This window comes from Perca flavescens, chromosome 18 (genome assembly GCF_004354835.1).
Source record: "Perca flavescens isolate YP-PL-M2 chromosome 18, PFLA_1.0, whole genome shotgun sequence".
In the NCBI taxonomy this organism is placed as follows: domain Eukaryota; kingdom Metazoa; phylum Chordata; class Actinopteri; order Perciformes; family Percidae; genus Perca; species Perca flavescens.
In genome coordinates this window covers 11,045,316-11,073,082 of record NC_041348.1, presented here as the reverse complement: position 1 = coordinate 11,073,082, position 27,767 = coordinate 11,045,316, and the positions used below count along the sequence as shown (strand labels likewise).

Below are 27,767 nucleotides of genomic sequence, written 5' to 3'. Positions count from 1 at the left end.
AATTTATTTCCTGCAAAATAGGCCTGTCCTGCTAAATGCAGAGTTGACTGTAACCTGGTCCACCTTTATGTTTCTCTTGATGATCATTACACTAACAGGCCTATTTAATGTATAGAGTGACATCATTTTGCTGTTAGCCTATTTTGTGAGTTATTTCGCTCATCTAATGCATGCATGATTAAAGGCGAGACTATTCCTTTAGTAGTAAAATCTGATTGATTTATTAACTTCATTGGGTGATAGACAGAAGGAATCATTTTAAAGTGTCCATTCATTCGTTGACATAACTGGTGGTGCCACATTGTGCTACTGGGACGAAGTTTGTGCAGTTAATATGACCTTACCTTGGCAGACCAGTAAGATCCCCCAAATAAGTTTTAGGCCTATTTGTATTGATACATAGTTACACCTAATCATCAATAAGGACATCCAAACACATTTTCAAATTGTGTAGCCTAGTGAATAGAAATGCTGATGATGTAAAATTATTGTTTTTGCTTGTGATCGCTTGGTGCCCCCTAAAGGCCCCCAAGGTGGTCCCTGAACCTCACTTTGTCTAACCAGTACACTAGCAGGTCCGGACACACACACGCACACGCACACGCACACACACACGCACGCACACACACACACACACACACACACACACACACACACACACACACACACACACAAACCCTTGTCTGCTGTGATTGATGTAGGATTAAATCGTTCCTCCGGGCTCAAAACTTGTGATAGACAGGGAGCAGAGCGGGGGATAGAGGGGTCTCCAGTGCGTGATGGGGGCTAGGCTATATTACAAAACATGTCAATAACTGCAGCACCGAGACTGGATGCATCGATGCATCATTTATGGCCAGTCAGTGACGGTATCCCGTGCAGGTCATCTCATATCCTGCTCTATTTAATAATTCAACGCATATATCCAGGAAAATATGTGCGTACTTATAAGTCTATCAAGAACAAGAGCTAGCTAACGTTACTGCTGAGGGTCGAGGATGTCAAGGTAGATACCTTTCCATTTTGAAATGCGTAGCACAATGTTTTTTGGCCTATACTAATTTGTTTTTTAAATAAGTTTCTGTTTATGCTAATTAAACACAGACACTTTTTAAGTAGCCAAAATAGCTTCTTAATTAGCTGTTTTGCCCCACAGAGTGTGGACTGCTAAGGGTGCTATCAAGCGTTGGGTTAGCTGAAGGGCATGTTTCATAACGGTCTGTGAAGAAAAGTGTCGTGTGAAATTTGACTTTTCATCACATTAGCCTCATTTAGCTTAGCCTACAGGCTAGCTAGCAGGTGGGCAGTTTAAACATCGCAGTCAGTTAGATTTGAGGGTATGGACATTTAGGGCTTTCACTTGGTCACATGTCAACTAATTGAATATTAACGACCATTATAGCCTCATTTGAAATGTTGTATTTTAGGATTAAATGTGAATGACGTTATTGTAACTTGTACACTGGAGAAAAGAAGTCCCCATTAGTGCTTTAGTTAACTGAGAGAACATACTAGCATTGTTAGCATTTCTCTGTCACATCTATGGCTCACAGTGACACCTGAGGCCTCAGTTAGGCAATACACACAATAAGTCATGTTAATTGAATAGGGGCCAGGGCCAATTTAATAGGAGACTGGAGTCTCAGGTTTCATGGGCACATTGAGCTTTGCTTATCGTAAGAACACACACAGCACATAGAACATCTCTATAGTTGGTGGGTTGGATTGACACAGCTGCATTCTGGGTTATTTTCACCACACAGAACCTTTTAACCTCTCCGCTGTCTCACCGAGTCACTTTTAAGACAAAGACAATGATTCAGCCAGGCAACCCAGTGTTGTCAGAGACACACACATGCACACTCCTGCACAAGGACACACATGCGTGCACACACACAGTGCATTAGCATAGGTATCGGTTACTAGAATTCAATAGCTCGCCTGCTGCAGCAAGATTAACTATTCAGGGCAGGTGGTTAAAGGCCCTATTGTGTTCCATGGTTCTGTGCTACTGTCATGATTGGACAATGCGTTTGTCTGGTGGGCAGCCCACTGCCAAAACAATTGCAAGGGCAAAGGGCTGGAAGAGTACACACACATATAAGGTTTCGCCATGTGAATCATTATAGCTCTGCTGAGCAAATTTAAACAGAACTGAATGAGTACAGATGTAGCAAGCAAGGGCCAGTGAGTTAGTTAATATTCCATACCAGTGACATGCGGGTTTCAGTGATGGAAATAATTTGAATATGTATTTACTGGAAGAAAATGGTATATGCGATTGAATTCGCATATGAAGTGTCACCATCCTTACATCTTTCTGAATAGCTGTTTATGATTGTAATCCCTCAAAGGCATGCAAATGAGAGAGAGTGGTGGTGGATAATTAGTCAAATTTATCAGGATCCCAGCAGACCCTTACAGATAGCAGGCTAACGTTTAAGGCTTAACACATGTTCTGGCTCACCTCAATGGATTTTTTACTCATCTCAGAATCAGCAACAGCAGTCTACTTTTACTTGTTGTGCTACCACTGTATGGGAATTTCACTTAAATTAAGGCTTTAAAACCCTGAACGATTATCTGAGTTGATCTTAAAATAAAATGGGTATCCTAATTGGTAGGAATGGAACCCTGCATAAAATGCTCGTAAACCTTTAATGGATGTTATTAGTGGTTATTTAGTTGTATTTTTTGGCCACATGGAGAGTCAAATCTGCATTGAGTGGTGCTCTCAATATCCTCTTAGAGCTTGATGTAAACTCATAGTTGTGATTTTGTTTATCTGCTGTATATTTTACTTAATTTGGTGGCCCAAGATCTGCACTGCTTCCTATATTCTTCTTTATTAATGACATTTAATTTGAACTGACTTAATTACACTAATATGTGCTAATATAATGTAACAACACTACAACAAGCTGCCTAAAATGAATTAAAGCAACACCTCTCTCACTGTGTCAATCAAAATGGAATATTTTAAGTTCCAGTTAACAAATGATCTATTTGTTGCAGAGCTAATGTATTTGCATAGCATTATAATTTTTTTTGTATTTTACAAGTTTATGTATTTATTATAAGTGAACAACATCACTTATTTTATTTGCAGGTGGCTCCTTTGTCATGCCAATTAACATTGAAAATCAGGAACTTTTGCTTAAAGTGATGTTTTTTTTTCTGCAGTTCCGTCAAAGGTGTGTCCTAAGCTGGAGGTCAAACCATGGGGCACGGAACTGGACCAACAATGAAGGTTATGTGCTTCAATCCAGGAAGTCGCCTCAAAGAAAAATCGCAAGATGCAGCTCTGAATCACTGACAAAACACACTAAGGATCGCCTTCATCTTAGCACTTTCACCTTGCCACTTTGTGGGGAAATTGGATATTTTTCCATATATCTGTGCATTGACTTGGCTGAGAAGATTACATTCCGTCCACTATCAACGTTAGATCTGCCTCCAAAAAAAAACAAAAAAACGGATATTGCATTCTCTTCTTGACTGTAAAATAACCTATGTGGAATATAAGATTCAGCAGATAAATCCTGGAATTTAGCCAGAATCAGGCATTATCATCACTTTGAGGATCTATCCCCAGTTGTAACCCTCTTCTGGTGCATCCTGTTATTCTCTACGATGAATCCCAACAGCCTAGCTGGTCATGTCCTCTTGCTGCTAAGTACCGTGCTGGGCCTGAGCGTAGGCTTGGAGTTTACTGGCTCTGAAGGTCAGTGGGCTCGCTACCTGCGCTGGGACGCCAGCTCCAGAAGTGACCTGACATTTCAGTTCAAGACTTCAGAATCGGAAGGCCTGCTGCTCTACTTTGACGACGGCGGCTATTGTGACTTTCTGCTTCTCACCGTATCCGAGGGGAAGCTGCAGCTTCGCGTCAGCATCGACTGTGCCGAGACCACCATCACCTCTGACAAGATAGTCAACGACAGCCGCTGGCACTTTGCCGCCATCAACAGGCACAATTTGCGGACTGGCTTGGCCGTGGACGGCCAGACCAAGACGGAAGAGGTGCGGCCCCAGAGACGGTTTATGAAGATCGTTAGTGACCTCTTTCTCGGAGGGCTCCCGGGGGACATCCGCACATCTGCAATCACCCTGCCCTCTGTCCGTGAGCTACCACCATTCAAGGGAATTATCACAGACCTCAGCTATGGGAGTAATCTGCCCACGCTCATCAATAGTCAGAAAGTACGTTTGGAGATGATGGGCCTTTGCACAGAGAACCCCTGTGAGAATGGCGGGATCTGCTCGCTGGCAGATGGCGAGACCTACTGTGACTGCTCCAAAACTGGATATGTAGGTCGATACTGCACTGAAGGTAAGAGGGCTGGCTCCAGAGCTTTCTGTGTCAAGCGCTGAATATTGATTAAAATCTTGGTTAAAAAACAATTCACAGGGATTGCTTACAAATTTAGAACGGACCTAACAGCAGGTTTAGTGTCTGCCTGCAGGTAGGTATACAGTGAAAACAGATGTTACATTAACCCCTCATATTTGCTTTTTGCATCAGGTGTATATTGTTAAAGTCATCTCACAATGTATGTCTTGACTGCTGAAAGTAGATTTAATTTCAAAATGTATGCATTGATTGCAATGTAGCATTTACACAACAGTGTCATTTTTATGAAGCACAAGCAGCTAGCTATGCTCATGTTTTTAAAAGATGTAATGCCATTGACGCAGGACGTTATATTTCTTTGTGGGTTGTTGCTCTTACAGCTTTTTTTGGTAAGTCTTCATATTTCATGTGGGAGTTAAATTGGAGGTGATGTGCTCAGCATTTCCTCTGCCTTCACAGTTATTACTTTTGATGAGGAAGCGGTGGATACGGTATTAGCTGATATGACTAAAATTACAACACTCAGTTCTCTTTTCTCCGTTAAATGTATTCAGCTCTTGCAAGGTGGTGCAGGGACCTGAAGGTACACACAGTGTTTGGATGAGAAACAACTTCATGTATTTTTCCTCTGCTTCTGTGCCAAGGTCATCAATTTTTTTGGGGGAGTGTAATGAAATGCAGCTCTTTGATAATGTTCTATTCTATCTCTACACCTTTAAAAGATATAGGCATACCAAGTTTTTTTTTTTCTCCAGCTAATACTTACATATACTCGAAAATGGCCCAGTGACAGTGATATAATGCCGGACCCACTTTAAAAAGTTGCCACTGGTCCTTCCCTCCATCTCCAGGAAATACAAAAAAAAAACATTTTTCCTTGGACTGTACATTAACTACTTTACATTTGTGTATGCTGCTGCTGGTTAAGGGCTGCTTAACGTTAAACATACATCTTTTAAAACATACTAATGTTTATAGCCTTAAGATGAATGCCAGCTGATACCAAGAAAAACATGGTACTGCATCTTCCACAACATAATATAACATATATTTTTTATATTTAGAAGAGTAATCCAGTGATTAAACAATTTCACTCTAATCTCAACACGCCTAACTCTTTTCTTCATGTGTATGGACTGTAAAAGATAGCTTTGTGTGAACAGACCCATGTCAAATATCCTCCACTGCTGACCCACTTCCTGCCTGTCTAAATCAGACTGACATGGCTTAGGGATGACTCCATTTTGCCAAAAATCAGAGGAATGCTCACTGAATCCTATGGCACTGTTTGCAAGCTATTTTAAACTGTGTCTGATACAGTTAACAAGCTAGAATTTGTCACCATTATAGCACGCATTTAGAATAAGCATTTTCAGATCTTCGTGCTGAGGTTTTGCTGTATTTGGTTTCATAACATGTCCGATCGTTTGCTGCTCAAACAAAGCTGTTTGGAGCCTAAATCCAAAGCACTAGCCTGTGGCTTTTTTCAGGACAGCAGCACGCAATGTGCTGGTTGCAGAGCAGTCAAGTGGACGGACTGGACATGCCCCCTTTTCGCTTCATCCCATTTGCTCATTGCCTCTCAAACAGTCGATGAAGATGGTGGAGGAGGGGAAGGTGGTCCATTTGTCTGAGAGCTTCCTGTGAGCTGTCAGGGGAGCTATTACATCCTCGTGTTAAAACAACCAAGAGTTAGCTTGCGACTCAGCCAGACAGCTTGGACAGTGAAAGACATGGTCATATCTCAGCCCCTGGGCAGAGCAAGTGCAACGAGAAAATTCACCACAGGCCTGTTGGACCCCAATTTGTCCCACGAGGTCAGCTGTTGGACAAGAACCAACTCCTGCTTACTTCCTCTCTGTCTGTCTTACCCTGTCATGCACACCTCTTCTCCATCTTCTTCTGTTCTCAAGCAATAAAAGTGCGACGCAGGAAGGGCAGTCATACTAGCTCCAAGGCTGATCTGACTGCTGCTCTCTCCTCTGCCTTTCCATTAACTGATGAGGCTGATTGTTGATTATGCCACAGAGACAGGGAACCATAATTAGGAGGATAATGAGAACAGAGATGGCTAATTTGCCCGGAAAATGCCTGCACAAACACCACCCTCAACTGAAACTGTCTTACGGCATACTAGTGCAATTGTTTTTTATTGTTATGTCCACATGTCTACAAGTGTCATCATACTTGTTGTTCAAGTTACCCTCAAGCACCTAATGTTTTCAGGGGACATTCAGAATGATCAAACTTTCCCCATTTGCTTGCAGTTAGGCAAACAATTGCTTAGAACACCTGTCTTTGTCGGCATACTGTTGACTATGCCGTATATTAATGAGCAATGAAAGCAGTCTGTCAAACCTGTGAATATTTATATGTTACATTATCGGGCTGCATGACCCGGGCCGTGCATGCACGCACTCTAGACACATTAGCTTTTACAGGCGTGCACGCAAACACACACAGACACGGAAGCAACAAGGGCCCGGAGCTGCTCATTAAAATGGGCAGATGGCTGACTGACTGAGTGGACTGGGCCTTGAAACTATTTTGCCAGCCGTATTCCTAATAGTAGCCTGCTAGCCCACTGGCCTAGAAGGCAAATAGAAAGAGTGGACAGAATGAACATGTAAGATAAGAAATTAAAAAAGGGATGTGGAAGTAGGCTAGTTCATGCCACTTGTGCTTAAAGACATCCAAATTCAAAACACCAATTTTTGGTGTGCATTTCTTGCATCATGAGATAGCTGCTGAAGCATATTGTTTTAATTTCACCGCAGTGATAATCAGTGACTCTCTTCGAGCTTCTGTGGCTCTTCCCAAACCGTCCAGCTCGGCTAGTAGCTTAGCACGACAAACAGTTGGCCATCAAACACATGTTCAGTCTCTCCTCCCTTGTGGATCAGGATGTATTAGTGTGAATAACTGTGTCAGGGCAATGAGCTGAAATTAGACACCACTCACCACTCGCTCTCCACACGTGTCGACTTTGGCAGGCAAATCCGCCGCTGTAGCTTCGGCCCCATTGACGTGTGCGCCGCTGATAACTCTTAAGCTACTTCTTTCTGCGGAGTCATCTTTAAAATCGACTTGATTTAGCTCCTGTTATTAACTGTGCAAATATCAGTATCTTTTATGGTAATGATCTGGATAATGTCCCTCATTCTGTTCAATTAAATCATTGGGGGTGACATTATGAAGTCTCTCGAGTACCTTAGGGTTTTCCACTTACAATGAGATATGCATAAGGTCAAGGTTATTAAGAGCTACACTGGATTGTTTAATGAATGTGTAGAACGATCTCCCATCCTCTGTTGCAATCCCACATCCTACATTTATAATGAACACTTTAAGGCCCCTTTTGCTTAAAAAATATTCCCTGGTTTGATGGAAGGCTAGTAATTGAAGGCTAGGGCAAGCAAACTGTTAAGCAAGTGCTAAAATGGTGCCTTCAGGCTTAGCTTTGGGGATTAATAAACAGACATAGAAAAAATGACAGTTACAATAATCTTACTATAAAAAGTAGGTCAGGGGGAAAAAAAGGAAAAAAAATGGTGCAGGGACTTGCCTTATTCCAGTGCAGAGGGCATTTGTGTCTAGTGCCCAAGCTGAAAATTATGTTTGGATTTGAGTGGTGAAGCTGCTGGTAAAATAGAGCAGGGGATTAAGCTTGGACCACATGTCCTCCACAGCACATTGGCTTGTTCTGGGTGCTGTCGCATCAAGAGAAAGGGTTTTATCCACTGAGCGTACAACACGCAAACGTGCACACACATTACGTGCGCACTTATCGGGCGCAAGCGTTTGCACAGTCAGAAAACGACACATGGGCTTGCTCATTCGAGCGCATACATTCAGGGGTCCTGAGTCCCTCCGTTCTCGAGAGCTGGAGCTGTGCCGCTGTCCATCAGCTGGCCACTATCTCCCTTCCCCCCCACTTCCATGCTTTGTCCTTCTCTTTCCTCTGCCAATGTCATCCTTCTCGTATGGGAGGAGAAGTAGCAGCCATTTTGGTCTCCCCAAAGGAGGCAGCAAACAAAACCTCACCTCTCCTTCACCAGCTTCGTCTACTTCTATTTGTCTCTCTGCACCTCCTCTCAAATGATATGTATGCCCTCTGTTGAGTTTGGTAAACTTCATATTTTACAAGGACTTAATGCTGTCAGAGAGGAAAACATCGTCATTTCCAGTGGTAGGAAACAGGCCAGGCCTCTGTGTAGAGATCAAAGCGCAACACCGAGTCAAATTAATATCAGATAATGTGTGTTAGAGCCGACACTTAAAGTGTCTAACGTAGTCTGTCTCGATTAAGATTTGTTTAATTTCCTCTTGCCAGTACTCGGTGCTCTCAAGGGGCTCTGATTACAGAAATCTCTCAATATACATTTTAAGCTACATCACCAGGTTTGAGACTAAGAGATAGGATGCTGGATAAAAGCTCGACATATAAGCACAGATACAACTGTGTCTGAATCCACACAGTGATCTATCTTTCATGTGCCCTAAATCAAACGGGCATGTTTGATACCCACGAGGTGTCGTCTACGGGTGAGATCCTGGTGAGGATGATTGCCGCAGGGGATCAAGTTTAATGTGTGGCTTATTTTATTTTTTGCCATGCCATACTGCGAACTGCAGGAATCCCACAGTGAGCATTCCTCTGAGAAACCACAGGGGGGGTGTTGAATTTGGGTCAGCGTTGATGAAAAAATTGGGTGGGTTGTTGGGTTAAGAGGGGCAAAAAAGGGAAGGTGGAGGGGAAAGATATGGGTCTGAGAAGGAGCATCCCAAGATCCACAATCCTCACAACACCATAAATCCTCATGGATTTATGTCTCTTTTTTATGTGTGAGGCCCTCTGTGTGATACAAGTTGCAGAATATTATGTCACTGTAACAATATTCGGTATGTGTAAGAGTTGTTTGCCAAAGGTGTAAAGTCAATCTGATTCCCTGAGAGGACGGGACAGATGAAATGTTGTGTTTCTTTCCACAGGGATTTGCACTGAAATTGTTATTTTGATCAGGCATGTCAAGGGGCACCTCTTTGGTCCTTACATGGAGCATTATGCTAAGAAGTGTGCTATGTTTTGCATGTTAGATTCACATGCAAAAGCAGCTGGTGTGTTTTGCTAATGCGGGACTTCTCTTTGCTTTCTCTTCTTTCCTGTGACAACTCCACAGCAGTCCAGAGAAAACCAGGTGAGTGTCAAGATGGACTAGTCATAGTATAAGTTAAATTATACCAGCAGCTCTTCATTCCATAAGAAGTTGTATGTAATCTAAAAACAAATGTCCATGCATTCAGTTTTAAAAGGCAGGCAAAAATGTACCAGTAATCCAGTCATATCATTTATAATTGACATTTCTTCTGTAAAAAACCTGCAGAGCTACTTTATATTCACATACTGTGTTGCTCTTATTAGTCATTTATCTGTTTCAATAAAAAGCTTTCAAATGCACTTGGGAAAGCTTTGCTTTTAGAGTGTTAGCCATGCTTTGCCATCGTGCAAAGCATGCTTAATGACAATACAATTGCAGTATTGGTGTGTTTTTGTTCTCAAAATTTCTCTCTGTCCCTCTCTGTTTGAATTTCTCTCCTCAAGGCTTCGCACACCTGAAGGCAGAGCAAGGTACTCTGTTCTTTGTCTTTATGGAGTTCTGTTTTTTTTTTTTTTTTTGTTCACTCACCGCCTGGCTTGGTTGTGGGGTGTAATTTTATGCTGTGTGCCTTCGCTACCTGTCCGTGTGCATTTGTGTGTTGCAATGCTCCCATTGTTGCTGCAGAGAAGTGGGAGGGTTTGTGTGTTGGTGCGGAGGGGTGCATGGCGGCATGGCAAGTTCCTCATCTCACCTCATCGTCTGTCTCTCTACGCTCCTGTGTCTCCTAACCCTCGTCTCACCCAGGTCTCTGTGTATTACATACTTGTGTACTGTTCTCAGTTCCACAGCTAACATGCAGTGACACACTCCACTGTTCCTGCTCGACCTCTGCAGCGACGGGGTAGGGAAGGGAGGGAGGATGAAAAGCAGGAGGGTGGATAAGGAAATCACTGGAATTAGGGGAGACAGCTTAGAGGAAGAAGACGAGGGGCATGGGACATAAGAGAGGGAGAAACGAGGAACAAAGAGTGTCTTGGTTGGGTAAGGAGAAACATCCTAGCACTTCTTGCAATTAAGTTCATAGTGGACAAATCTGAAGCACAGTATTTACATCCAGTAGCAAGTAGTGTGGGAAGGATACAGGAATTGTGTGAAGGTTGTGGTTGTGGATGGGTGTGTAGTGAGTCAGACTTTCATGCAGGAGTTTTCATCCTGTCACAATGTAACATTTTCTGTTGGCTGCTTTATTTAAACCATAGCCATTATAATTAGTGCAATTGTAACAGTGTTTTGGTTGCTTAACCTTAGCTATACTGTACCTTTACATCAGTTTATTTGCCATACGCACAATCTTTCCCAGACCTAAAGGATACTGTACTCCCTATGCACATTCTTGACCTTGGTTAACGGCAGTTGACCAAGGCTTTTAATCTTACCACACGATCTTCTTCAGCAGATGGAGTTTGCTATTTTATCATGGAATTGTAGTTCATTTATATAAAGTCCAGTATCCCAAAGTAGTTAAAATCATTTAAAATGATTTCTAATCATTTACCATATTTTTTTTCTGAGTACTAAGATTCAAATTTTATTCTTGAAACTGCAGTTGATGAAGCAACCTTAACTCAAGGTTTATTGAGTTGTTGCTTTGGAGCTATGATTCTAAAAATACAATTAGACAATCTGGGATTTAGCAGAGTTGTCCAATATCAACGATCTTTTTTGGCTTAAAGAAACAGTGAGCGTTTCCAGAGGCGGCCTTTAAAACAGTGGCATTTTCTAAATGGTTTAATTTTCATAAAATCCCCAAGATCTCTGGATTTGCCTGTGAACATGAAGTAAATCCCTGAGTTCAACTTTAAACTTGACAAATTGTAAACTGTCTTGACAGAGCTGACCTTTTTTGAGGTGGAGTCCATAAATGGAAAAAAAGCTATTACATTAGCTGTGTTGTAAACCTTTTTTCCCTAATGGACTTCTTTTTCCTCCTCCTAAATAACAAGCAAGGCCAATTGAGCTTTCCTCTTTGTGCCAAACAAAGCAAGCCACAACCAATGGTGGCCAATGCACGACCCTCAAATAGTCACCAAGCTTGTAGTATCACTTATACGTGTACGAGAATTGTGCTGTCGTCTTTCTGGTGTGACCTCAGGTAAAGATAAAGAAAATTGAAGAAAAATGTGCTGAAATTGTCAAAGTGTCCGTTGTGTGCTGTTCACATGCCCTTTTCCCATTTCTTCCCCATTTGCATGATTGTCAACATTTTGCATGAAAGTGTCAGTTGTCAGTGCACAGGCTTCCTTTAGACTAACAATAGCTTATCCCCACTTTTTGCTGTCTTTCTCTGGTGCTGTGCGCGGGATCACACTCTTCCCTCTTTTATCTCTACGGATCCTTTCTGCTCTCCAACAACTGTAGGTAGAAACAAAGGTACAAAAATCCTTCCCCCCCCCCCCCTACTGTACTTGTATCTGTGCTGCAAGAGCTGTGTGTGTATGTGTGTTGAATTTGCTGCCACTGGTTAATCATTCATTATGTGTGTTCATTAAATGTGTGCATCTGCTCGCCTGTGTGTTTGAGCGAGAAAGCGAAAATCAGGGGACTCGTTGCTTTCTAGCACCCATGTTTACTGTTGCATGAAGGATGAGCAATTGAGCGAAGTGGAGTTGAAAAGAAATATGGTGTCAGTACTGGAGTAATTTTCATTTGATTATCACTGTCTAATACAAAATGATGAGAGTAAGCTCTACGATGGATTCAGTGTCAAACGGTAAATATTAATGATAAACTGTCTATTTGAAGATGGGGCATACATGTATTTGTGTGTACAAATACAAGCGTTTGTGCGGGTGTGTAAGTGCTTAATTGGATGTGACAGTTCTGGGTCTGTTAAAAAGGAGCTGATTGGTGAATTCGGCCTGACATTTGGCTTCATTTGAATGAGGTCATAGCAGTGGCCTCTGTTTATTGCAGTCGTGCAGAGAATGTGTGTGTGTGTGTGTGTGTGTGTGTGTGTGTGTGTGTGTGTGTGTGTGTGTGTGTGTGTGTGTGTGTGTGTGTGTGTGTGTGTGTGTGTGTGTGTGTGTGTGTGTGTGTGTGTGTGTGTGTGTGTGTGTGTGTGTGTGTGTGTGTGTGTGTGTGTGTGTGTGTGTGTGTGTGTGTGTCCTTTAGCTGGAGGATAGTGAAAAACTGAATTATGATCACCCGTTTTTGATTGGTGAGTGTGAATTGCCCGTGTTCACTATTCTAAACAAGCGACCGTTGCATAGCCTCCCTTAGTTACTGTTGCTACCCCTGTCAAGCTTGCCGTCCTAGCACGACACAATGCTGTTTACGTTAACGGGGCAGATTTACCACTCAAAGTTTTTAACAAGCGATAGCCTGGCAAATTTTATCAGCACTGGCTAGCTAATTCAGCTAATGTTAGCTGCTGCATTGGTTGAAAAGCTGTCTCTGGGTAAATGTTTAATGCTTCCAACTGGCTCCTTTTTAAAATGAGAGCCTTGTAGCAGTAGTTGATGGCTTCATGCATGATATCATTGTAAAAGACCGAGGCTAAAGCTCTGCAAGGCAATCTCACAAACTGACGTAGTGTGATGTGCTCTTTGATCTTGGAAATAACACTGCGTTACTACTGTAGAGGGTAAGATAGTTAGCCGGACATGCTAACATTTTTGCCGCTTATGTTATTGCAAAGATTATCATCAAACACATATTGTTTAATCCAGGGGTCTTCAATGTTTTTTAGGCCAAGGACCCCTTAACTGAAAGAGGGATGGAGCAGGGACCCCCTACTACATATATTGTATAAAATGAAGTTGCATATTAAACTGGGCCTACAATAACGTGTAGTTCAGCCTAAAACCTTTATGCATACATGTTTAGCCTAGAATACTCAGCTATTAAAATAGCCTAATAATTGTTGGCATGATTTTATAAATCACGTTTTTATGTTAAAACATAAATGTGGCACAGTGAATTGCATTGCATTGACTCTGAGGACCCCCTGATGAAGATCCCTGGTTTAATCCATTCCTTTCACTTTTCTTTTGTGTTTTTGTTTTTTTAAATGCTAGAAAAAAATGACACCACCCTCTAAACTCTTTGGATACCGCGTATATATTAGGGGTGGAACGGTACACAGAAGTCACGGTTTGGTTCATACCTCAGTTTAGACAGCACGCTTCGGTTCGGTACAATGGAGGGAAAAGCAAAACAAAAATGCAGAAGGCAATTTTTTTATTGTGCATGACTGTACCACCTTGTGTCATACAGTCTCTCCTCTGAGCCAGCTTCAACAGCCTGAAGTATGTAAAGTAAGATGTAAACAGTAAACAATAAGTACCCCACATCATCTCCAGACTCCATCTGTGACTTGTAAACGAAATAAGACAATCCGCTATAATACAGCATCTCATGTTTATGAAAGTGCAAATTACATAGAATAATAACAAAATAAAATTCTACTTAGGCGAGACCTTCCCCCACAAAAGATAAAAGAAAGTATTCTTGCTATTAAGCGTGGAAGGCATAGTTTCCACTCTGCCACAACCTCCTGTAGCTTCTCAGCCAGGTGAATGCTTGTGCGCTGCTCATACAGGGGCTGCGTCTGTAGAACTGACACTTTCATTTCCCACTCAGTCAATAAAATGAGCAGTCACCGTGAGATAGCTTTCCGTAGCATGCAAAGTCCAACCATCAGTCGTTGGTGAAACGGAGGGTGCAGCTGGAAACTCGCGGTCTATCAACGTCCGTGTTTGGTTGTATATTGAAGGGACTACAGTTTGCCTCGTGTGGACGGGATGGCATGTTGGAACGAGGTTCGAGTACATGAACGAGAGACGCGTATCTAACAGTAGTTCACTACATTAGTTAATTTGAATGGGAGTTTTATTTATTTTTATACTGTGTATTCTCCGTGTAAATTCATGTACCGAACCGAGACGACGGTACCGTTTTGATTCAATTCAATTCAACGAATACATGTACCGTTCCACCCCTAGTATAGCTTTTACTATAGCGGTATAAATATCGCTTCTTCGTGTGAAGAAATCCGGAGCTTGACAGGTCTCACTGATTACGGTTGCTTGGGCAATCGCTGCGCTGGGGAAGTGCTCAGCAAACGCTCATTTGGGATTATTTATCTTGATTGATATCATAAGTAAAGCAAAGTTGAGTATTTTTTATTTTTTTTTACTTTTGACTGAAATGTGATATGAGTTGCCTGTCTTCACTATTCTGAACCAGTTGGCTCTGTATCAGACCCTGCACTGTATTCTCCCTGTGGATGGGCTAAAACCAAAAACAGAATTCCCTTACACTTGCTTCAGCATATTAGCTAGCTATCCCACGGCAATTCAGTTGTTAGCACTGTTGCATAACGTAACAAGGACCCTGGCTTGACGCACACAGCTCTGGCCCTTTCTATGTGGAGTCCGTGGGGATTTCCTCCGGGTGTTCCAGTTTCCTTCAACTGTCAGAGGACATGCAAATCAGATGGACTGGGGCCTGTGGACACCTATGGGGAATTACCCATAACTTTTAATTTGATTGATTGTATCTGTATTAACCCTCCAATGATCCTTGGATAGGCTCCAGACTCTTGTGTCCCTGGAAAGGAATATTTTTTTTTAATGAATAATGGCATCAGAATTGTGGCTAAAACAATTCTTAATCATTCGAGAATTAAAAGAAGTTGATTCTAAAAACACATACATGTAAGCAAGGCAATCTTCAGGTTACATAATTTATGACGTGACCATTGAGAAATACAAGGATCACGATGTGTAAAATGAGAATGTGCCTTTGAGCAGGTCCCTGAGCTATTAGATTCAATGTCTCTGCAGTTGTGCGTATGTACTGTAAATGGTGCAGTGGTCAGAAGGCACAGTGAGTGTGAGCACTGGGGAGAACAGACTAGAGAATAGACCCGAGAGGAGTGACTAGAGAGAGTGGAAGAAGAAGGCTGAAGGCGAAAGAGGGAGAGAAAGACAGACAGATGGAAAAAGAATAGAGTGCTGAAGATGAAGGGGCCTGGGGAGTGCGTCAGTGTTGAGAGACCATATATTTCTAATGAGAAATATGGAGCACCTTGTCATCCCTGGTCTCAAATCTGGGGCTGATGCCGCATGAACCCTGAGGCATCTATCGAGAAAGTTTTAGTCCCTTGCAATCAGCCAGGCCCCGATTGTTCTTGGCTCAGAGATGCAACTTTTTTTGATGCATAGCTTTGACGAGAAAGCAAACTTTTTATAAGCCATGGCACTGGACCAATGACTGTGCTCCAGTTAGCAACATTGCTCCAGTTAGCAACTTGCTGCACTAAAACCTGCAGATATGTACTGTACAGTTTATTAGACTCTTCACTGAATTTGACCTATTCTGTGCTTGACACTCCGTATGTGTCATCATCTGTTATCCAGGTAATGAGATGTGATTACAAAGGCTTGCGTTTACACTTGATGGTAATTATGTGTACTTGTTAGTTTTATTATGTTGAGATTGGATATCCATATACTGTATAATGAACACTAAGTATGAAAGCAGTCAAAGACATCAGCTTTTGTATGCATCCAGATGTGATGTGCTAGAGTCCATTACATTCCAGGTGTTACAGTATGTGCCTTTCATGTGTTTACACCTTGAAGTAACATATTGAAACAAGGATAGATATATATATATTTTTTTCCCTGCTGTATTGAACTCCTAACTATGCAGAGACAAAAAATGTACAGTGTTGCTTTGGTGGTACAGTAAGTGTTGGCCAAGGTAGTGTGGTAATAAGCATATTCAAAATGACCTTTTTTAAAGATTTTTTTTTTTAGGCAATTTTTTTTTTTTTTTTTTACAGTACTACTGCGACCTGTTTGGAAAGCACAGATCAAAAGCAATTCCTTAGCGTATTAGCATATTTTCTGCTAACATTGGACAAACATCAAAGTGGAACACCCTCCGACCACGGTGTCCTGTTCACGAGGGCCCATATTGCGCCCACCGACTTGTGACATCATTTATTTTCTCCCCCATGTCCAATCAATGATGTGCTTTCAGTGGACACCTGGATGGTATTCATCAGGATATGACAATTTAGCCCAAGGTCAGAGATGAGACTCTATATCTACAGCCTGCAGGTCTTGCCGCCAGCATTACCTAATGAACACAAAAACTATTATACTCTATTATATGTGTGACAAAAGCTCAATGTTGCTGCAAATTTGACTTGAATGCACAATGGGGAGACACAAAATATTGGTTACACATTGCAATAATGCAAATCCAAGTTAATATAAACCATGTTGACATGGTGTCATCAGAATTTGAGTGTAATGATTACACATACTGTACATAATTATATGGCGGACATTATCGCATGCTACTGGAGAGAATTGCACTGTGCAGGATGCCTTCTTCCTATAACTGCACTCCCTCCCTGTACTCTAGATGAAACAATATGGTTTCTCATTCTGTAATGAAATGGCTTGGACTCCAGGGCCGACGGAGAAAGAGCACTGCCATAGTTGCTTTGGACATAACTTGGCAATGGGGGTGAGTCTACTTGAGAGAGCAGTTGGAGTGTGTGGGAGGGAGTGAGGACTTCTGCCTGAGTCTAATCCCCTGCATGAAGGCTTAGGACGGAGAACTTATTCTCCACTTCTGGAATCACTCTCCTTAATTATCCCCTCAAAGTCCTGCTGCAAAGTTCACACAGAAGATTTTTGCTTTCTGCCTCTGTCACACTCTCTGTTTCAGTCTCCCTCCCTCCCTTCCTCTCTCTATATATTCTCTCCCTGCCTGTCACCCCTCCTCTGACTCTGGCTCCATCTTTCTCAGCCACCCTTCCTGCCTTTGTCCCACCCTATTCATCTCTGTCTGCCTCGGTATTTCAGTTAGCCTTTCTCACTTTCTCCTCGTCCTCCTTCTTACTATTCCTTGTGTTTCTTCAGTTCAAAGTACTGTGGACATGATGAGCCTCACATCACAGGCTCGAGAGGGGAGTGCTTTGCTGGTGCTTACTGCCTGTCCACAGATGCAGCCAGGCTTCAGAGGGATTTATGTACTGCTCTGACCATCCTCCTCAGACCCTTTTGGTTAGTTTATTGGACTTTGCCAGTACTAAACCAGAGATATTGCTGACTTTTTCAGCATTGTGTTTACACAGGCAATAGTCTACAAATGTACTTTCCCCTCAACAGTAGTCATTGGTCATATATTATTTATCACAAAGGATGAATAACAGAAAAGTTATGTTTTTTTTGGCAAGAAAGATACTGCAGTGTATTTGCTTTGTTGCAAAGTGTACTTGTTAAGTGCGTCACGCAGCACCGTATTCTTTAATGTATGCCGATCCAGGGAACAAATGTGATTAAACTGCTGCGGAGAGTTGATGTGTGTCGACGCTTGGAAATTGGCCGGTGGCAAAAATGTCAACCCGCAATGAAGCAGGTTTTGAAGTAACACACTGCCTGTGTGTATTGCAGTTCGGTAGCTCATTCACAAATTTGACATCTTTTTGTTTGATTTGAACAAACTGTTTTATTGCTGTACACTGATTGCTACTGGTTAAACAAAAAGCCATTACAGCTTACAGGGTGTTCCCGAAGTTCTTATAGCCATACTCTCATTTGAATATTGGTAATGTTCATTCATAACGTCATAAAGCTTAGAGGTTGTCAGTTGCAGCGAGGGAGAGATCAACTTAAGCCATATAGAAGGTAGATAAAGACATCTTTAGCCAAATCATCACAAACTCACTAGAGGAACATCGTATATTTGAAGAAAAAAATTAAACACAAAATTAAATAAAGGGAGGGAGACAACTTTGCTTAATTAGATTCCATAGAAAATCCTCAACAAAACATTTTAATGGCATGAGAGCTCTGGCTCCTATACTTTAGTACACCACTTTCTTGCGCGGCGAAAAGTTCCAATCCAGAGAGAGTTTCAGAGTGAGAGCATCAACGTAATCATAGAAACTCACTACAACTAAACTCCTCAAGGCTACATTAGCCGCTGCTAGCATAAGACACCCAAAATCTAAGACCAAACTGTCGGTGGTCGAGTTGCATGGTGGGTTATGTAGTGGATAGGTTTCGATCACAAGAGAAGAATGACCATATAACCAGTTCTACTGCATCAATTTTGACCTTTTTGCTACATGTAGCTACAATACTACATTGGTGCGGTACTTTTTTAAAGGCCCAAATTACATATTGAATATATTTCATTCCTTACAAAACATTAGCAAAGCTGATTTTCAAACCCTGATTTGTATGTATCCATGTTTGCTAGACTTTTCATCCTTCCTAACTTTTGCTGTTGCATTGTTAAGTTTCTTGTCACATTACAACTTCTAACAGTCAATTAGTGGATAGTGTAAAATCTGTCAGACAAAAAATGGCAAATGCTCCATAGGATAACTTTTTTAGTTTATCAAAGCTGTCCAGATTTCACCTTATACATGAAAAGAAATTAATGGACTTGCACATTTTGGCCACCATGTTCAGTTTATTCAAATGTCAAGCAGCCCAAATTCTGTTGACTGTTGGAAAGAATATTGCTGCACATGGCAATACTTAAGTGCTAGTAGCAACCCTTAGGATATCCCTAAAATGCATTATTAGAGCTGTGTATTGTTCAAAATTTTTTGTACCAATACCGTGACTTTGATACCAGTTCCTAAATAATTTTTTTTGATGCCAGTTTTATGAAACAAAAAATTTCCACATTACACACGGCTCAAATCTTTTGATTTATTTTTCATTTTTTTTATTTTCACTACTGCGTGAGTCCCATCTCTGTGCTTAACGTAGAGTTTTTCCTGTCCGCCTCTATGACGTGTAATGTTAGACAGCCAATCGCCAGCATTATAAGATCTTGGTAGAAGCATGCTGCGTGCTTATTGGCTCACTGACGGCGCTGATGCAATTTACTCCTTAGGTGTTAAAATTGGGTATTGAATGACGAGGCATTTTTCGATACTTTTAGAGGCAATTCGGTCGGTGCCTAAAAATTATTGAATTTGGTACCCAGCGCTAATCATGATTGACTGCTGATTTAATGCTCAAAAGAATAAAATAAGAAAAACATGTCTTACCACCACTTGCAGCATGTCCTTTCTCTAAACGAAGTCGTTACCCTACTGACCCATGATAGCGCGTTGTAAAATGATGCGTTTGTCCTTCCCTGACCTTTTGTAATGCATGAGATAGGAACATGCACTGTGTGTCATCAGAGGTGTGGTTTGTTTGTCTCCATGCAATGTCACAGGGGCGCAATGGAAACAGGTTTTCCTGTTATACCTCAGACGTTGGATTCAGAGCACCAGCTGGCACTTACTGGCCTTGGCACGCGTTGGTCGTGCTGTTGATAAACGGCTATTAATGGCCAGACGCTCCCCCTGAAATTGAGTTTAACTTTCCCTCTCCTCATTACTCAGTCTGAAGCTACGCCACAGTCCTCGAGGTGGATTTCAAAGTTGCTAAAAAATTGAGGGCATTGGTCAAATTGATTTCAGCACTGACCAGCTGCTACTCAAGTAGTGCGAAAATATGTGCTGTAAATACAGACCTCCTCCCAAACACAAAGTGGGTTTCCTCCTGCTGCTCATTGTTTCTAAAAGGATGCTCACTGGCTGGAGTAAAAAATGTTATGGCTCAGAACTCTCCCTGAAAAGTGGAGGTAACAAGCAATTCTGTTTGCGGATCAAAGCAGTATTATTAAGGAATGAAATAGATTTAGCACTGGTTTCATTACTAGTTATTAGGATCTGAGGGAGTTATTTTGCTTCAATCTACAATATGTTCTGTCTTTTTGCTGTATCATTTCCTTTTGTTCCTTGTTTTTACACTCTCGCTTTTACTTTTCCATTTAGTTGACATAATGCTCGGTCACGTTTTGTCCTGCTCTTTCTTGTCCATTTCCTCCGAGCCACTGCCTGCATCTCTGGTACCCTAACCCAGACATCAGGCAGAGGTTCGCAAAACCCTGTCAGCTACAGTGCACAATCCGTACACCAACTCACTGATGCCAACCTGGCGATTGGTTGTCTTTCCCTCCATTTTCCTTTGGCCTTGTGCTCTCTTTACTCCTCTCCCTCTGCTCTCTCTTTCTCTCTCTCTGCTGCTGACCTCTGGGATCAACCGAGCAAAACTGATTCCCACTTTTTACGGATCATGAGTGAGTCAGCGGTTACGCAAGAGAGAGAGAGAGAGAGAGAGAGAGAGAGAGAGAGAGAGAGAGAGAGAGAGAGAGAGAGAGAGAGAGAGAGAGAGAGAGAGAGAGAGAGAGAGAGAGAGAGAGAGAGAGAGAGAGAGAGAGAGAGAGAAATATGGGACTGACATATAGTGTGCTCTCAGTTAAGCCACTTCCTCAACAAAATATTTAATATGATTGCATCACATATTTGAACTATCATTATTGGCTTTGCTGCTGGGCAAACATAAAATGTGCTCTGTTCGTACACAGCGTCAGATAGATCTGCTTACACATACATAAACGTACAGCTTTATAATGACAGAAATCTCAAACATTGTTACCACCATGCAGGTTTGCAGGTACACATGAATGTTTTATGTCTCACTAAGTGTGTCCAATACACTCACATTTCATGTAAAATAAGACATTACAATTAAAGAACATGGTATTCGTGCAGGAGTAGTAGTATACTGAGTGAACAAATTAGGCTGAAAACTCAGGAATGTTGTGTATTGTCTGTGAAGTGCCTGAGACCTTTTGAGTAGGATTTATGCAAAGAAGTAGGTTAAGATGTGGCTTGAAGGGCTGTATTGTGAGAGTCTAAGTATGAGCGCAGGAAGGCTTAGGAATATGTGGGTGTGTGTGTGTGTTTGTACTGAGTGTTTATGCGATTTTTGCAGAGGGGTGACGTGTAGATGTGATGGCTGCAGCCATGCATAGATGTTCACACCAGGGAGAAAGTAAACAAATAGCAGAATGCTAAGAAATGCAGCAACCACTGTTGGAGAGCACACTGGCTCTTTCTGTCTGCTGCATCCTCTCTTTCGGTTTCTAACCTCTGTCAAAGAGGTTACATGTTTAAAGTTTTGGTTGCCTGTTGATCTGTTGGTTAGTTTGCTCGATATTTCTGAAATCGCTGAACAGATTCCAGTGAGATGTCGTTGAACATTTTTCATTGCAATGGGTAAAGATGAATGTGAGTATTGCTACAGTGTTGCCATTTACAAAATGACATTTTGTCAAATATAAAGCACAGAAGCAAATTTCTTTCCTTGATTCTAACACCTATCCAACACAGGCCATGGTCTGCAGAATATGCACTATTTTTTTCCACTAACATATTATGACCCTGAAATATTGTTTTTAAATAGTTATGTTTTACTTTTATAACCATTTTCCTGGAACTGTTTCCCTAATTCTTCTAGCTGTGGCCAGTTTGACGTTTAACTTCTGTTAAAACACAACCAAATTTATAGATTCTGTGCAACTTAAAGCAATCTTGTTTTCCCTCCTGACTTTGGAAGTTATTTCTATATGCGTCTGTGTATATGTCTTTTAGTCTACAAAAATGTGCTGTCTCACTTTAAAAAATAAAAAAATAAAAAAAGTTTGTGCAATTTATGATCTGTGAACTAGGATGAAGGCAGCAAGTATTTATCCAACGCAAAAGAACCAGAGCTAATGGAAAGAAATGGCCGTGACTTCAATGAACATTAGAGTAAGTGATATGAAATGCTTAGAAAGGTGAAAAGAGAGAGCCATTCTTCAAACACCAACCAAGGGCAAAGTTTTCCGAGGAGTGGAATGAAAAAACCTTTCATGGCATACAATTTGACAGGAATACATATTCTAAGAGCTGTGATAATATTACGTGTCCTTTTTATCCTGCAGGAGAACTAAAGAGAAAAATATGAAGCTGATAAAGACACCTTTTGTTTGATCGGACCTGCATGAAGAAATCCACATTGATCAGATCTTTTTGGGTCTGTGCTTTTTATTATTCCACATATTTATATAAGCAATTTCAACAAACACTCCTGAGGTGATTTGTAGAAGAGAAATGTTGCAAATGATAAAAATAGAAATGTTCAGGCAATTACCATTCGCCGTACAAACATCTGTGCACACGTGTTTCATACTTTCATTTGCAGCAGAAAGGCTTATCATTGGAAGTATCGGCAAGGAAACTCCAGCCATGTGCACAATAGTCAAAAATTATCTTCGGTTGAAATTTTCTTTTATTTATTTTTTTATCGTGCCCTCAATTAACTGGCCAGGCGAGATGTCTAAGACATTCATGTGAATCAAAAGAGATCCAGCATATGCTTAGTTATAACCAAAACTAAAGAGAATCTCTGACCCTAACCCCCACCCCCACCTCCCCACCCCGCCTCAGAATCAGACATGGTAGGAGCCACGTAGCAGGCAAATGCCCTTGCTCTGGTGGAGCTTTATGCAGATTATATGCTAATGAAGTCATCCGATTTGGTTCTGCTTAGGGTGTGCTGCACTGAGGAAAGATAATCAAGCACTGATCAGCTCCCTACACTGTGTGTGTTGTGTGTTGTGTGTGAGAGCCATGCCTGCAATTCTGTGCTGGTTGGCTTATGGAAGGAGAAAATGTGTTTGGGTGCTCATGGATGTTAATGTGGCAGTGAACGCTGGGATCCGTAATACTTTTTTGGTTGTTGTATGTGCTGAATAAACAACATGGTATTCTTCTTAGTGTTATTACTACAAATAAGGCAACTCTCTTTTAATGAAACACAAAAATACATGACTCAGACATGACCTCGGTGTCCTCAGTGGTAGCTGCGGCCCTGGTGCCGTCACAACAGATGTACTAAGAGGACCTCTGCTACAAGGCTCTGGTATTTTTATAGCTCAGATGCTTCAGCTACTCCTGTCTCTTATATTCTCTGCTTGCAGTGACTGGCTTTCTCTTCATTATTTGTGTACTTTTTCTAGCTCCTAATGTCTTCTTTTTTCTCCTCCCTGTGCGCCCATCACCTTCTTCTTTTTATTCCTCCCTCCTTTTTTTATTCCTCCATCCCTATCTGTCCTCTCTTTCATCCCCCTGTCCTTTTTGTCCCACTCATTCTCTTGTTACTTGTTAGTCACACATCCACCTCTCCCATTCCTTTCATATGGATTTTATCAGTCATCAGTTCACTTTCTCCCTCCCCACATCTCTTTCTCTCCATCCCCTCCTTTTGTAACGTGAAAATAGTAGTTCTTCTCTCATGATTAAATCATCTGTCCTTTTAGTTTTTTTTCATCTCTTGATCTCTTACTCTCACTTCCATTTTTCCCAGTTCACTTGAAGTTCAGTGCTGTTTTGTAATACTCCCTTTTCCCTCCCTCCATCTGTCCCTCAGTCCACTCGTCTTTCTGCAATACCTGTTCCCCATCCACTGCAGTCCTGACCCTGCCTGAAGCCTTAAGTAAACAAAACATAATTTATTTGTATCTCTTTTATCTTTTCTCCTTTTTTAAAATGTGTGTGTGGCTGAGCAGATAATGGATTCAACTTGCATGCTCTTGTATGCAAATCTCAGAGCATCGCAGCACACCCATTAACCCCCATTGCCTCAGCGCCTGACTGGGGGTCCTCTGAGAGACAAAGGCATTTGATAGCGTTTGATCATCTTCCTCCCTTTCAGCGGTGAGCATGTGTGTACTGTATGTGTGTGTTGCTCAAATTAACACATCCTATTGATCTCCACTGCCCCGCGCTTGCACAGTCTGACAAGTCTGCAAGAGGCAATAATTAGTCGTGTAATTGGCTGATCATTTGCTCTGAAATATGCTGAGCTAACGCACTCTGTAGTAGATCTTGACAGGTGCGAGTCTTTGTGTGTCTTTTCATGTGAGTTATGAAACACTGAGAACTCTTGGGGAGTATGAAATGAATCACACACTATTATCCTTATTAAAGCACAGTTGGAGGGATTGATTCATTTAAATCCGTAATTATTGGTGCCTTGTGCATATCTCACATACATTTGTCATATTGTGTTTCTGTGCAGTTTTCTTTTTCTGAATGTGAGTGAGACGTTTCCTCATTTCATGTTTCTGTTGGTGTGTTTTTTTTGCTAGCTGATAAAAAATAAAAATAAATTAGGTGCCAGAGGGCTTCTATCTACCAAATATCCCTTTTCATGCTCATCATGGGGTTAGATGCCTGGCTCAAGGGTATGCCAATTACAAATGGTGAGGAAGAGAACCATCTGGCATGTGCCATATCCATGCTCACCCAGGTTTTCTTAGCTGACTATCAGCAAAATTGGCATTTAAAATTTTAAAGCCCTTAAGTCTTTATGTGGGGGGTTGTTTTGTGACAAATTGATATGGCCGTTATATATCTATGAATGCTGTTCAGTTTCAACAAAACTGCTTGATTTCTAGAGCTGCACATGTTGCTCTAATGAAACAGGCTGTGTAGCATTACTCAAAAGCTGCTGCTGTGATTGGCTGGCAGTACTGCTGGCCTCTCCGCCCCCTTATTTTTTCCATTTGTGATGTCACACTGGCAGGGAGTTCAGATTGGCTTCTTCAAAACGTGCGATTTAAAAAAAAGAAATGTGAAACCGTGAGCTTCTCCAAAAATTGTTGGATGGATTGAATTCATTAAATATATTGACAAAATGCTATTGGATGGATTTGCCATGAAATTTGGGACATATAGTGTTTTAGTGCTCCTCTGATATTTGCTCTAGTATCACCAGCAGGTTGACATTTGTGAGATTGAAATCTAAACATCTATGCAGGGCTCCAGACTAACTTTTTGGCTCGATTGGTGTTTTTTGCCCCCAACTGCTCCTTCCAGGCAGCGCTGCAACCGCTGCCTTCAAGGCACCTAACCCTAACCATAACCAGTGCCTTCCAACGGTGCCTTCCAGGCAGCGCTGCCTGGGAGGCACCGTTGGGGGCAAAAAACACTGATAAACAACTTTTTCCTTGGTTGCACTGGTGCACCTCATTTTGATTTAGGTGCACCAGCACAAAATTTAGGCACACCCAAATCTTTCCTCGCGTTGCCATTAGCTCTGTATTTTTTTTTTACAAAGTGGGCTACATGTTCAGTTTTAAGTCAAAGCCACTTTTCACAAGCTCTTATATTAAAACAGATTGTGATTTAAAATAAAATGCAAAGACAGGGTTTCTTTTACCAGTTTGAAAATATACAGCTGCAACACGTGTAAATGAAAGTTATCTGAAATAATATATAGGATATATTAAAAAATATATATATATACATACATACATACATACATACATACATACATACATACATACATACATACATACATATCTGAGAAAGCTCCTTCACAACAAATATAACAAGTGAAGAAAAGAGAAAGAGGACACCCGGATAGCTCAGTTGGTAAATATAGAGGTTTGACTCCGACCTGCGGCCCTATCCTACATGTCATTCCCCCCTCTCTCTCCCCTTTCATGTCTTCAGCTTTCCTATCAAAATAAAGGCCGAAATCTTAAAAAACCAACAAACAAAAAAAAACAGACCGAAAGACATAGGGAGAGGGGGGAGTGCGATGAACTGAAATGTATGCTACTCAGAGAGTGACGGCTGACTCATTATGAATGGGTCCAGCATGGGTCGAATGTGCTTTGGCGGGTCAGCGGCGTTACACCCGTCTAGTGTAGGCTATGAAATGTCTGTATTGTCACTACATTTTTATGAACTATGATCCAGCAGGCTCCGTCTCACACGCTATTACTCAACGAACTGAAGTTCGTTGCATTTAATAACTTCAAATTTTTCGCCGTGGGGGCCGCAATAACAGAGTTACCAGCGGAAACATAGGTACCAATACAGGTTTCCCTCTCATACTTAACAATATACAGCTGTGTTAATAACAATTAAAACTGTAGACAAATGTCAGCAGTTTGGACCGGCGGCGCTACGTCTCTCCATGTTGCAAGTGAGCCGTGTGTGAGTGAATGGGGGCGGGGCTGCGCGGAGGAGAGATCCAAACACAGGCACGGCTTTCCAGAAGGAATGGGTCATGTAACGCAACATTAAACCATATCAATATAAACGACATCGCTTCGTATAATTTCAAAGAGGTCTTTAAATTTTCCTACGTCCATGTAACGCTACCTCCAACGCTTTTTTTCTGTGGTGTTGTAGTTCTTTCTTTCGCTTGTAAATATAATTTGCTGTATTTGTATAGATCATTATTACTCTGTCACTTTTATCCAATTTTAATAATTTAATTTACTTTGCAAGTACTTTTGTGACTCTGCATTTCGTTGTACTTTTATGTTGTGATATAGGTCTTAAACTTCATTCATAAAGGTCTTATAAAGTCTTAAATTTCACTTGTTGAAACTTGCAGAAACCCTGTCTGAATGGTTCTATGCCCAGACTGTACATGTGACGATGACTGTTTAGAGGTCTTACGTTTATGAGTGAGTGTGTAAAACCAGAGCCACTGGGGGCTCATTCTTGTGAGTAATCAATATCTCTTTCAAGCACGACACCATCACAACGCACCCAAGCGTCAAGTGGGGCAGTGGAGAGGGATGAAGGGGGGCTGCGGGCATGTGTGTGTGTGTGTGGGTGTGTGGTGTGTGTGTGTGTGTGTGTGTGTGTGTGTGTGTGTGTGTGTGTGTGTGTGTGTGTGTGTGTGTGTGTGTGTGTGTGTGTGTGTGTGTGTGTGTGTGTGTGTGTGTGTGTGTGTGTGTGTGCGTGTGTGTCCAGAGAGAAATGAGAGGCTGAAAGTAGCAGATAAACTCGTAAAGGGAATACATTCTTCTCAGAGTACCTAACACACTCACTCACTGAGAGAGGGATTGGACAACAGCTCTGACCTTCTGTTGATCTGCGGTGTGCAACGCTCACACCAGCCAATGACGCGGCACATCCGTGTGCGCGGACGTGTGAATTTGTCAAAGTATGATCATCTGTGTCCTTGGAACATGTTTGGCAGGGCGACGAGTGTGTCTGCGTATGTGTGTGTCTGCGTGTATGTGTGTGTGATTGAGTGAGTGCCTTACTGAATTATAGAGTATGTTTGCTTTTTAACAGATCAGCAGAAGAGGTGATGCCACAGTCAATGTCACAGCCTTCATGCATAATTGCTCCACTTTGTCATTGCCAGGGGCTGGGCAGAGCCACATCTGATTGCTTCCCCATCTTTCCCCCCTTTTCTCCTTCCCTCGCTGTCTTTTCCTTCACTCTTTGTTCTCATTAGACTCATTAACTTATCCTGCAGAGACAGACAGAGCGAGACGGACAAAAAGTGAGCATATTGAATGTACTGAAGGCAATCGGAGCGGTCTAAAGAAGATTTGTGTTAAAGCTTTTCACCACACAA

General features: G+C 41.7%; 1 protein-coding gene across 2 annotated transcripts in view; it reads left to right on the top strand.

Annotated features, from left to right (window-relative positions):
* The first annotated feature begins 657 nt into the window (after nucleotides 1–657).
* The window catches only part of nrxn3b (neurexin 3b), a 340,029-nt gene continuing 312,919 nt past the window's right edge, over nucleotides 658–27,767 (top strand). For both annotated transcript variants that reach the window (XM_028604831.1, XM_028604830.1), the window contains exons 1-4: nucleotides 658–1,006; nucleotides 3,184–4,330; nucleotides 9,532–9,549; nucleotides 9,954–9,980. In XM_028604831.1, the coding sequence (XP_028460632.1) occupies nucleotides 3,634–4,330; nucleotides 9,532–9,549; nucleotides 9,954–9,980 (742 nt within the window). In that variant the 5' untranslated portion in view covers nucleotides 658–1,006; nucleotides 3,184–3,633. The remainder of the gene's footprint in view (nucleotides 1,007–3,183; nucleotides 4,331–9,531; nucleotides 9,550–9,953; nucleotides 9,981–27,767) is intronic.